At 44.6% G+C, this 12,395-nt stretch overlaps 1 protein-coding gene across 8 annotated transcripts in view; it reads left to right on the top strand.

Moving 5' to 3' along the window:
* The window catches only part of MMD (monocyte to macrophage differentiation associated), a 74,873-nt gene that overhangs the window by 24,044 nt on the left and 38,434 nt on the right, over positions 1-12,395 (top strand). For 2 of the 8 annotated variants that reach the window (XM_081805244.1, XM_081805243.1), the window contains one exon: positions 2,080-3,966. The exons of 4 other annotated variants lie outside the window; for them this stretch is intronic. In XM_081805244.1, coding sequence (XP_081661370.1) covers positions 2,080-2,280 — 201 coding nt within the window. In that variant the 3' untranslated portion in view covers positions 2,281-3,966. Of the gene's footprint in view, positions 1-2,079; positions 3,967-6,459; positions 7,612-12,395 lie in introns of those variants that run through there. 2 more of the 8 variants (XR_014140531.1, XM_081805247.1) reach the window with 2 other exon arrangements.

Below are 12,395 nucleotides of genomic sequence, written 5' to 3'. Positions count from 1 at the left end.
TATCTGTTACCAGAATGTATATCAGAACCAACCTCTATACGTGGCTTGGTCTCTTGCTTATTGTTTTAGTGGAAAGAAAAAAAGAGTGGTATCTTTTGGGCAGTGACCAGCTCTATGGCTTTGTTCAGGTTACTTCATTCCTCTGGTTCTACTCTCTTCATCTCTTAAGATAAGGAAGTTGTATTATGTTAGATGAGTGACTTTTTACTGTTTGGGAATTATATGCCCCTTTGAGAATCTGATGAAGACCTTCTAGAAAAATGTCCCTAATGCACATACACAGAGAATTTTGTATACTAATAGATATCAGGGGGCGCCTGGGTGGCTCAGTTGGTTAAGCGACTGCCTTCGGCTCAGGTCATGGTCCTGGAGTCCTGGGATCGAGTCCCACATCGGGCTCCCTGCTCAGCGGGGAGTCTACTTCTCCCTCTCCCGCTCCCCCCTCTCGTGCTCACTCTCTCTCTCTCTCAAATAAATAAATAAAATCTTTAAAAAAAAAAGAATCAGACGTTTAACTGACTGAGCACCCAGGTGCCCCTAAAAGAAAACAAAAACAAAAAAACCCTTAATTTTAAAAAGGAAAGCAACGGGGCACTTGGGTGGCTCAGTTGGTTTAAGCGACTGCCTTCGGCTCAGGTCATGATCCTGGAGTCCCGGGATCGAGTCCCACATCAGGCTCCCTGTTCAGCAGGGAGTCTGCTTCTCCCTCTGACCCTCCCCCGTCTCATGCTCTCTCTATCTCATTCTCTCTCAAATAAATAAATAAAATCTTTAAAAAAAAAAAATAGATATCAGTTGTTTTGTAACCTTAAAGTAATAATAAATGTGTGGTATTTGGGGGTTTTTTGTTTGTTTTTGATAAAAGTCAGTCTGGCTGACTTTACATCTTACAAAGGTTAATAAGAAACCTGTTATCAGTTGATTTGGGTTGGCTCCTTCCCCGTCTTTTGATCTTACAAAAACCGTGGGGACTTATGTGAACTTTGAAGAAAGGACTAATCCCCACCTGTGGCCCTAGATCCTCATGCCTGGTTCTTAGCTCGTGATTGTCCGTGGCTGCCACTGTCTAGGTGCATGGGGCTTTAAGTTGGTGGCTGCATAAGAGCTTTCCCATGCTCCCGGCTGGACCTGGCCGCAGTCCAAGGCTCCAGGGCTCACGAGCATGCAGTCGTCAGTGCCCAGGCCTCTGAGACACCCACACATGCATCCCCTTCCAAGGCCTTGCCACAGTCTGGCTTAGGTTTTCATCACCCTGCAGAACCTGAGACCTTTCTATTCCTAGTCCTCAGGAATCTGGGGGACTGACTTGTTCATCAGCCTCCTAAGCCCTGCCTCTGTTCTCTTCCTCTCATTCATACAGCGCAGTTTAATTTTGAAGATGGGCCTAGGTCTTGGAAAACCAAGAGCAGCCTAAAAATTCTCCTTTTTGTGTTAAAGCACACGTGACTTTTAACTTCCTGCTGAGCTCAGAAACGCCTAGGCGCACAGACCTAAAGCCTGGCAACATCTAGAAGGTCAGGAAGTATGTTATCCTAACGTGCTGTCTGATCTCCGAGGTCACTTGGAGCTGTGATTTGCTTGTGTCAGCCATAAGGAGGCCATTAGCTCACACAGGCAGGGGAAGTCTCAGAAACGCAATCAGCGTAGAACAGTTGGAGGAGGATGGGCCGAGATGTCAATTATAAATGTGGTGGTGTGGGCGCGCCTTAAGATGGAAGAAGGGTCTTAAAGGAGAAGGTGAAAGCCAAAGATTGTACTTTCTTAACCTGAACTCCCGTGTCTGGGTGTGACTGCAGTCGGCTTCAGCATGCCATAGATGAGCAGAGGGTGCTGCTTTTCACCGTGGGGCCTGTAACCCGACTGCTCACGCCCATCAAGACCGCCAACCCCCAAGGGCAATCCAGCCTGACGGATGAGAGACTTCTCAGTTTAGTTCATGTTTACAGAGCAGGATGCTGTCTGTGCGGCTCCTTCATTGTCTAGAAGATCAGCAGGCTTCGGGGGAGTTGCAGTGATCTCTTTAGTTTGTCACATCGAGAGTAACATCACAACCTCTTTCTTTTTTTCCTCTGTTGACAGAATAACACTGATGGACTTCATGAACTTGCCTGTGGGGGCTTAATTTATTGCCTGGGAGTTGTGTTCTTCAAGAGTGATGGCATCATTCCCTTTGCCCATGCCATCTGGCATCTGTTTGTGGCCACGGCAGCTGCAGTGCATTACTATGCCATTTGGAAATACCTTTATCGAAGTCCTACAGACTTTATGCGGCATTTATGACCAATCTGGACTAGGTCTCGAAACCAGTATTATTGCAATTATGGCACTTGGGAGTGGGGTAAGAGCTGAAAATTGCACAGAGGAAAAAAAAAAAAGACAACTGCACTGACTTTCTTTATATCTTTTGAATATAATTACTGTGAAAGTATAAAAGCTGTGTTCTGGAATGTTTCCCTTCACAGCAGATAAATAAGGTAGTGAATTAATTATTCATTCCATTCCACTATCATGAAGGACTCCGGATAGACTTGGCCAACTGATGTTTACAAAACAGAATTTTGTATTTTAATTTTACAGGTTTTACTACATGATTTTTCTAAATTACTAGGTCAGATTGTAAGTCAGTGCAACAACAAAGCTTCCTTTTTAAGAGAAAATTGTTTCTATCACTTTCCCATTAACTGTGTGAAGAATCATGGACAGAACTTACACTACTTTTACCATGTTTCATCTTGGCATAACATGGTTATTTTTTAAATAGAAATTTTCATTTTTTGTAAATTTTTAAAGACAACTTCATTGAAGCGCATCTCTGCGGTTCCTCATTCACGTGAATTTTGCAGCAAGCTGTCAACATTCCATAAACGAACAAACATTATACCTCTTCTGATAGTTTTCTTAAGCATAGAGAAATTGCCAATTTTTAAAAATTGCGGTTTTCCAAACTTTTCTGCCAACCTCTGACTCTGAACTCCATGCTGCTTTGGGCCATATACTTGACCTAGTTTGGTTTACCAGTGATGGAAAAGTATTTTGATATCATTAACTTTTTCAAAAGATGCAACTTTTTCTCTATGCCTTTGCCATGTTTTCTTCAGGATCTCTTTCAACAGTGGATGAGTATTCACATCACATTATGATGGTGTTGTTGGAGTGGTCATCCACTGAAGGCTCCTGAAGAGTGTTATGAATTACAGTGAACAGTGGTATTGCCTGTCTGATGCCCCTCGGTTAAGTCATTGTCACTTAGCTTAATATTATCAGTTTGATACTCATTTTCAGTTGTGGAATTAGACGCACAAATTCACATTCCCATCTTTCCCCTGTACCTCCTGATAGAGTTTTTTCTTTTCCATAGAAGAATATTTAAAGCGTTGTTTGGCAGATAGAAACATGTATCTGTAGTTCATGGGTTGTATCCTGGCTCAGTGGAGTGGTATTTAATATATTATTTTTGGTTTTCCTTCAGTGTCTTATATTAACATTAGTTGTTTTGTTTATTAATCTCCTGTTGGTGTTTTAATAAATGAAATAACCTTGCCTTTAGATCCTTGCTGATACCGACTGCTAGATTTGGGTTTCATCAGTGGAATAGTTGGCTTGACGACACATTTAGGCTTATTCATTGAAATTTTGTACCATTGTGGCTTTGAAAGAGGGTTTATTTTGGGTGTGCATATTTAGAACTCCCTGATTTGGGTGAATTACATGGGTATAAAGAACAGAGGAACTGGTATTTGCTGGTAAATTCTTAAATAGGCAAGGTGCCCAGTGATCACACCAACCAGAGCACCCCTATCTGCATGATTCTGAACATCCTGATGCCTGTTGTTTTGTGTATATTCTGTTTTTAATATATTAACTTTTGTGGATTCATTTAAAGTCTGCTCAAAAGTAACACTGTCGAAACCACTAAAATGTATGTAAAAAATTGTGCTGTAGACTAGAATAAAATTGTTACTTGGATTTGTTCCACTGTCTCTAAATTAGATGACTGTGAAGATGATAATGCATGTCTGAGAGCTTGAGCTCATCTAGCATTGTAATTTGTATACTAGCCTTTTTTTTTTTTTGGAAAGTCAGGACAGAACGAGAAACAAATGCGCCCTGTCATCTAGAACTTTCTAGTCCACTTTTAAATAATTGAAATGCCAGAGCCAGCTCAGACATTAAAATCAGCACACGTTTTCAGTTTAAAATATGCTAGTTGGGGCCTAAAGATTGTAAATTTTATAAATGATGTATCTTTACCAAGAGAATCCTTTTGATTTAGTTTATAGACTATACCGTAGGACTGAGGTTACACAGTTTTCTATTAGCAGCCAGACACACATCATATTGCAAACGAAGTGAATGTTCGATGCCGTTCTCCCCCTTTCTACAGAACAGGAAGCAGAGTCGGAGAGGTCTGACTCCTTCCTCCAGAGTCAGGGAGCTGGGACAGGAAAGCAGGTCTCCATATACACAACTGCATTTTCAAAGTCAGCAATAACAAACCAAACTTGAACTGAAAATTCATTTAGCATGGACGGCATTTAGAGCCTCAGTAAACCCTCAGGCAACCCTCCATCAAACCTAATTTTGAAGACCGAGTATCTTAAAGCATTATTATTCCCTATAATTCTGTCCTCTAGTCCACCAGGGTAACCTCATCTATTTCTAGAGCATCCGCCCACTCCTGTGCTCTCACCTTCCTGATCAATATCTTCAGCCTAAAACTATCTTCTAAAGACCAGACCTCTCTCATCAACTGCCCAGATGCCCCTCGGCACATTTCACTCAGCCTGTCCCAGATTGAGTTCATTATCTTCTCTTCTTCCCCCACCACCAAGCTCATTTCTCTGAAGTTCCCTGTCTCAGTTCAGGCCATGGCCAGAGCCTCCCATCCATCCTTGATTTGTGTCACACTCAGATCCAAGTAGTCAGCCAGAGCTGTCCCCTCTGCCTCAATCACAACTTCCTGATCTGCTTGCTCACAACCCCCTTCCCTCTGCAAGGCCCTGCCAAGCCCTCGCGAGCAGCCCTCAGACTGCTGTAGCCACCTCCGCTGTACCCCTGCCCCTGGGTACACCCCCGGAACGAGCGCGGCCACCACACTTCAACCAGCATTACCATCCCAAAGTAGAGTCAAGCATGGCTCTCCCCTGCTTTAAAACGTCCACTGACTCTTAGCCTCTGCAACTCAGGCCAGCCCCCCGGTGTCTTCATGTGCCAACTCTCATCCTCCCTCCCAGACTAAAGCCCCACAGTGAGTTTCACAACCTACCCCCCAACACTGTGCCCTCCTGGTGCTTTTGCAGCTGCTGTTCCTCAGCCTGGGATGCCCTTCCGCAGCCTTTCTCCTACCCTGGGCAACATTTCCTCATTCCCAACCGCCATCAGAGGCCCTCCCCTTTGACTGTATGGCACTGATAGGGTGGCCCCTGTCACACTGCGTTGGGATTGAGTTTGCTGCTCTGCTCCCAGGGCTGACCTCCTTCAAGGCAGGAGTGAGTCTCCTCCACCTCTGTCCTCAGCCTGTGGCGGAGCAGTGGGCTCACCGTTCGGGAGGGAAGAGGGCGGGTTGGAGGAGAGAGACTGACAACGAAGTGGTCTGGACCGAGCACCTCTTGTCGGTCATGAATACTGTAGCAGGCTCTAACTGCCTGCCGGGAGCCTACTTCTAGCTTCCTTGGCCTTACTGGCTTCCCTGACCGAGGGTCAGCTAGAACGTTCATGGCAACCACAGGAAAGTTGATGAGTAATTGTCATGGAAATCCTAGATAGTGTATCCTAAATAAGGGAAAACACCAGCCTTATTTATTGAAGCTTCCAGAGAACCAACTATCAATGATTTATAAGGCTGGAAAATTACCTACCTTACTTCCCTCGGGTCTTCTTTTTCTGAACATATTAGTAAAATAAAAAAAATAACACTCAGTTCTGCAACCCTTGAGCCTTAGTGTAGATTACACTCAAAAAGCGGCAACTTTAACATAAGGTTTAAATACTATTTTGTATATCTTTACTCTGAAAATATATAAAACACTTGGGAAAATAGAGCACAGAAAAATTTTAAATCACCCAGAGTTCATTCATCCTAATACGTTTTCATGTATTTCCTGTAAATATGCCATATATGTGATTTTGTATACTGTTTTTTCCCCCACTTATTTTATAAACATTTACAAAATATTATTACATAGTTTTCATAGCCAGAATTTTCAGTGGCTCCACCTTTTTTTCTGGACTGGAGATATGCAGCCTATTTTGTTTAATTGTTCACTTAGTTTTGGATTTTTAGGTTGTGATACTAGTGCATAGCTTTGTCCATATTTATGATTGGGTCCGTAAGGTAATGATAATAAACAATTGAGGGCTTCCCATGTATTGGGGACTGTGCTGGTTTGTACGGATTATCTCATTAGACCTTTACAAAAATCCTTATGGGTAGATAATTTTATTATCCCCATTTTACAGATGAGAAAACACAGATGAATGAGTTTCCTTGTCCAAGGTAAGTGGCAGAACTGGATCGAACCCAGGGGGCCTGGAGTCTGTTTTCATTCTCAGGAGTGCAGTTCCTGATTAAAGGTTTATTGATGGGTCTACCCAAAGGAAGACCTCTTAAAAATAAAACTTGTACTCCAAACCTCCGCATTTTGAGTGGGTGTCTTTGGGTTGTGTCTACTCTTCTCCTATGGCAGTTAGAGGAAGAGTAGAATAGGAGTATCTCCAGATGAAACTGACCACGAAGAAGCTGGTTCCCCTCCCTCCTCGTGAAGCAAAATAAAGTTTCCCAAGAGGGCCCAAGGAATGTTTTTAGTTTAACAAGGTTAGAATGACTGTGTTCGTGTTTTTCTGCTGCTTTTGCTATTTTAAACTGATAGTGCCAACATGTTCTTACGTTCTGTGCCATTCCCACCTACATCCCTGCGATGGATTGGTGATGTTATTTTTCCCAGAAACAGTGCCACTGTGTACTCCAACCACTTCGCAAGGGGAGTTCAGCTATTCTCATCAGGGGCCTGTTCAACACAAAAGAACACTCTCCTTCTCCTACACAGCTCATTATCACTCAGACTTTCACTGCAGTCAGAAGGCTTAAGCCGAAATAGACTGACCAGGCTTACTGGGGCCTTGGGAAAATATGCTTTGGAGGCTTACCTCATCTCCTCGGAGCAGTCACAGGTCTTCTTGTCATTCTGTGCCAGGCCAAACTTGGTACGCCCAATCAAATGTGTCCGTTACTGAAAAAGTCAGGAAAATGTATTGATCAAGAGGATTTGCTTCTGTTAAAATCAGAAGTGTTTTCTGAAGCCCATCTGTGAGCTGTGTGTTGAGTTGGTGTGGAATCATCAGCCAGCCTATGACAGATTGGGTGAGCTTAGGCAAGTTACGGGTTACCTCTGAGCCTCAATTCCTATCTGCAAAAGGGGTATAGCACTTCCCTCATAGTGCAGTCATGAGGATTGAATAATAAACCAAAAGTGTCTAGTTTATTGCATTCTGGCATATGATTGGCATCAGATAAATGTTAGCTTCCTTCCCATATGGCCAAGCTTTTAAAATTATGGTTATAGCCCACCTGCAGAGATTTTTCATGCAAAAACAACCTGAAGGAACAGTGTAGTAGCACTCAAAAAAAAAAAATCTTGTGCATCTTTTAACCGTTAAAAATGGCCCCGATCAACCTCTGGCCAAGGCTATACTAGATGTGGTCACCACAGGCTTTCTAATGATTTTGTGCCCTTTGTAGCAAATGTTCTTTAAATATTCACAGAATTTCCTGAGACAGAGGCTGAATACTGCATGGAAAATGGTGGAAAAGGAAGAAGCTGGGCAGTTGTCCTTTGGTGCCCAGATGGGAACATGCATATTCCACTTAGACCAAAGGCCTTTAGTTAATTGGACCCGCACTCTTTGGACAGCAGTTTGGTCACCATCTGCTGTTATGTGAGTGTGCCTCTTGGGAGACTCACCCACTAGACCAACCCTTAGTGGCTTATGAGAGAATTATTTCTAACTACAGTGCTGTCATGTCTTCTCCATCTCATGTCTTACCCAGTGATATTGTAGGGTCCCCTAGTCATACATTCATTTAACAGATATTTTTTGGGTATCAGGTATGTGCCATGGACTGGTCTAGACATTGGGGATGATGCTGTAATGAAAAACCAAACCAACCAAACCAAAACAAAAAACAAAACAAAAACCCCTGCCTGTTGCTATGATTCTCTGCCCTTCCTCCCTTCATCTGGATTCAAGGCTGGATATGTTTTTGCTGATCTGGTTTCTGGCACTATCCAGATTCCTGTGCCTGGGGAACTCCAGTGCAAAGTATGTGCAGACAAGGAGTAAGTATGTGTGGACCTAAATAACTAGCCTTTCACCAGACGTCCCTAACTTTGTGCACAAGTCTGCTGCCCTGAGTTCGAGTTCCCTGCCTGATGCAGCTCTTGCCTTGGAGAACACTGAAGAAACTCATCATTTAAAAGGTCCCCTGTGGGAACACTACATCTAAAACTAATGATGTAATGTATGGGGATTAACATAAGAATAAAAAAAATAAAAATAAAAGGTCCCCTGTGCTAAACTCCACCTGAAGGACAACGCTCTATTCAGCAGCGCATTTGTTCAAACCCATCAGATTCCTTTGAAGCAGGTGTTACCTAGCCTCCGGGGCAGGAAATGATGAAGGAGAAACTTCTGTTTGGGCCAAGATGTTTTCCTTTGTTTACAGTATCTGGGACGTCTATCCTGCCTCCTCCACCCCCTGTCATTCACCACAATCCTGCCGTGTGTCAATACATGTGTCAGTGGTCGGGAATATGGTACTGAGTAAGTCTCTGCCCTCCCAGGCTCCCCAGTCTCCTGGGGAGGACAGACTGGAAACAAATTAGCAATTATAATGCAACATAATCACCGTGTTTGTATTGGATGCTATTATTGGAGGAGGAAGTAATTAACTCTCCCCACCGGGGTCAGAGTCCTCCCTACAGAGGCAGTATTTCAGCTGAGACTTGAAGGGTGAGTGAGGACTCACAGAGAGGGTAGAAGTGAGGGGGCAGTGGGTCGACACAGGGTAGGGGAAAGACAACATTCCAGGCATAGGAAGGAGCAGGTAGCGGGGGCACGTGGTGGGGGGAGGCAGAGTAGGCTCAGGAGCAGCATGAGGTGCCCTAGGGAAATGCTGCATGGGATGTGTGGGAGGGGGGGTGGTAATATCTATTCACTGTGGACTGAGGGTCCCGTGTGTGTGTGTGTGTGTGTGTGTGTGTGTGTAAGATGATCTTGTATGCATGTGAATTTTTCTGCAGCAAACCCTGCAGCCTAGGTGTCCCAATATTCCTTGTCCCAATATTTCTAGGACACCACACAACACCATAGAATTCTTATGGAAGGCAAATATTTCATGGTTCATCTGAGCTAATCCCTGTGTTACTGTATTAACATTGAAATAACGCATGGTGAGGTACATTATGAATTGGTTGGACAGATCATCCCTCATTGGGGATTATGATCCTTTCCTGTTGACATATGTAATCAAGATCTGAGGGTATTTGTGGAGACCTGGGCATCCAATTTATTCAACAAAGAATGAGCCCGTTCTATGTGCCAGATGCTGGTCCACTTGTTGGGGATACAACAGTGGACAAAACAGACACAAGTCCCTGCCTCATGGGACTGACATTCTTGGGCGGGGGGGAACAGACTATAAGTAAAATGTTTAAGTAAAACATATAGTATGCTTTAATAAGTGGTACGGAGAATAATTGGCAGGGAGAATGGGGCGGGCGTGTGGATGTGTACTTGTGCACTTGGGGAAGGCCGCATTGAGCAGGGGGAGGTTGTGTGAAGACCCGAGAGGGTAAGGCCCCAGGCCACAAAGACATCTGCTGGCAAAGGCATTCCTGCAGAGGCATGCGAGGCCCCTGACTTGAGTATTTTGAGTGAGTAGAGAATAGTCTTGGCTATGAGGCCAAGGGGGTAACAAGACTCTCTGTCCTTCCACCAAACTTGAGTCAGCCTCCTTGAATCTTCTGACTAGTCCCTGACTTCGGGCTCTGTCCTTGACCTGTTAAGTTCAAGTTTAGCAAGTATCCTGCTGGGTCAGTTTAGGGAAAAAATCCCCCACTCTCAGTAGCAAATGAAGTTCTTCATTCCCCACCATTGATGTCTTATAACCTTGGCTTTTGCCTTCAGTAAGACTCTCCCCAGCCTTATTGAAATTATTGAGGAAACAATAATTTCCTACCCACTCCTTGGCTATGAATCCCCACTTGTCCTGGTTATACTCAGAGTGGAATTGAATCGCCCCCTACTCCAAAACCCCATTGCAGTAGCCACCCCCTGAATAAAGTCTGCCTTCCCATCTTTAACAAGTGTCATGGATAACTTTTTCTTTACCAGGGGTACTGAGAAGTGGGTACATGGGGCCTTGAAAGCCACTGTATGGTCCACAGGCACACGTGTGGGGTTGTTATTAGTGGTGGAATTTCTTTTGGAATCATCCATTGCTAGGTGTTAGAAAGATCCCAGCGTCTGGATTTTGAATAATGAGGAAAGTTTTAGAAAGGACATGGGCAGCTTGACTTGAGTCTGTTTATTTATCTGTAAAATGCAGATGATTAAAAAGAAAATGCAGATGATGTAATAAGACTAACCTCAGAGGTTAGTGAAACACTATATAAATGTGAATTTAAAAATGAGCACCAATCTTGGGGCGCCTGGGTGACTCAGTTAAGCGTCCGACTCTTGATTTCAGCTCAGGTCATGATCTCAGGGTGGTGAGATGGAGCCCTGCACCAGGCTCCATGCTGAGTGTGGAGCCTGCTTAAGATTCTCTCTCTCCCTCTCCCTCTTCCCCTCCCCCTGCTTGTATACATGCGGAACTCTCTCTTTCTCACACTCAAAAAAAAAAAAAAAAAGCACCAATCTTAAAAAGTGGGCCAGTGTATTCCCAAGCAGCCTTAAATTGTCCAACTGTTTTGGAAGGGAGATTTGCTACTCCGTACCTGGGAGGGAGCTGAAGGTAGCTGCCCAACCTTCCTCTTCCCCTGACCTCTCCCTGGCTGGCCTTTACTGAGTAACCTTTAAGAGAAAGTTCCTTTGTGCAGTGTCTTCTCTCTCCAGCCCATTGGTTTAACTCGTTCATGTGGAACATCACTGGCAGGAGGCACCCTACATCTGGCTCAAGTTTCTCTTCTTCACTCATCAGATTTAGGAGCTCGAGCCAGTGAGCTCTCCACATAAAAGACTGGCTCTCCACAGATACCAAGCCCCAGTATGGTTCTTCACTGATGTGTTTTGGCGGTTGTGACCTGACAACTAGTGGAGAGGGAAGAGAGGAGCAAGTGATTTGGCTGTGCTGAGCCTTGATTTCCTCATTTTGAAAGGGAGGATTGTGCTCTTAGCCTTAAAGGGCTCAGGTGAGATTATTTGCAAAAAGTACCTAACACAGGACCCAACAGTTGGTGCTGAATAACATTCTCAATCATTCTTCATCAGAGGTGCTCTGAAGATTGTGAAAGAGCCCTTGGCTAGAATTAGGGCAAAGGGGTGCAGGCGGATTGCTCCCCTACTCAGCTCCTTTCACCCTGTGTGAATGGTGGCCCTATTCCCATCTGAGATTCTTGCTCAAGCCCATCTGCTGCTTGGGGCTTGCCCTACCAACCCTGTCTTCCCTTGCCCTGTTTTGGGGCCTGTATCATTCTTATCCTCTCTGAGGAACTTGATGGCACCGTCTACTCTCTCTTCTTCTATCTCCCCAGCCCTGGCCTCCCAGACATTGCTGCATTCGGGCCCCACCTCCCCTCCATTTCTGGCCTCTCTGAGTCTTTTTTCCTGGCTCCTCCCCCTCTACTGGCCCTTAAATATTGGTTCCCCAGGGTCCTCCTCAGCCCTCTAACCCTCAATGGCCTCACCCACATGCATGGTGAGGGTCTTTAGCCCCACACTCTCCTGTCTCCCAAATCCTTAAACCCATTCGCCCATTGGCTGTTTTCACATGGATGTCCCATACCCACCTCAAAGTCAGTATTTTCAAAGCTAAATAAGTCATCTCTTCTCCCAAACCCGATGTGCCTTCTGTATTTCCTGTGTAAGCCAACAGTATGATCATCTACACAATCACCTAAGCCAGAAACCTAAGAGTCCTTCTGGACCTCTCCCTCCCACACATGTATCCCCTGCGTTCCGCCAGTTCGCAAATCTCATACTCCCAGATCTGTCCCGAACTCTGCACCTCCTCCACAGGCACCACCGGAGTGGAAGCCCTTATCCATCTGTTCACTATGATTGCTCCCAGCAAGTCTTCTGCCATCCACCCCACCACATCCACCCCACTCCTTCGACCTCACACACCTCTCATCTAGTCTCTACATTTCTACCCAAGTGCTATTTCTAAAATGAGA

Source organism: Leptonychotes weddellii, chromosome 15 (assembly GCF_054177405.1).
Source record: "Leptonychotes weddellii isolate Sample4059 chromosome 15, ASM5417740v2, whole genome shotgun sequence".
Lineage (NCBI taxonomy): Eukaryota > Metazoa > Chordata > Mammalia > Carnivora > Phocidae > Leptonychotes > Leptonychotes weddellii.
Note: the sequence above shows the minus strand (reverse complement) of the source record. Positions and strands in the feature narration are given on the sequence as shown.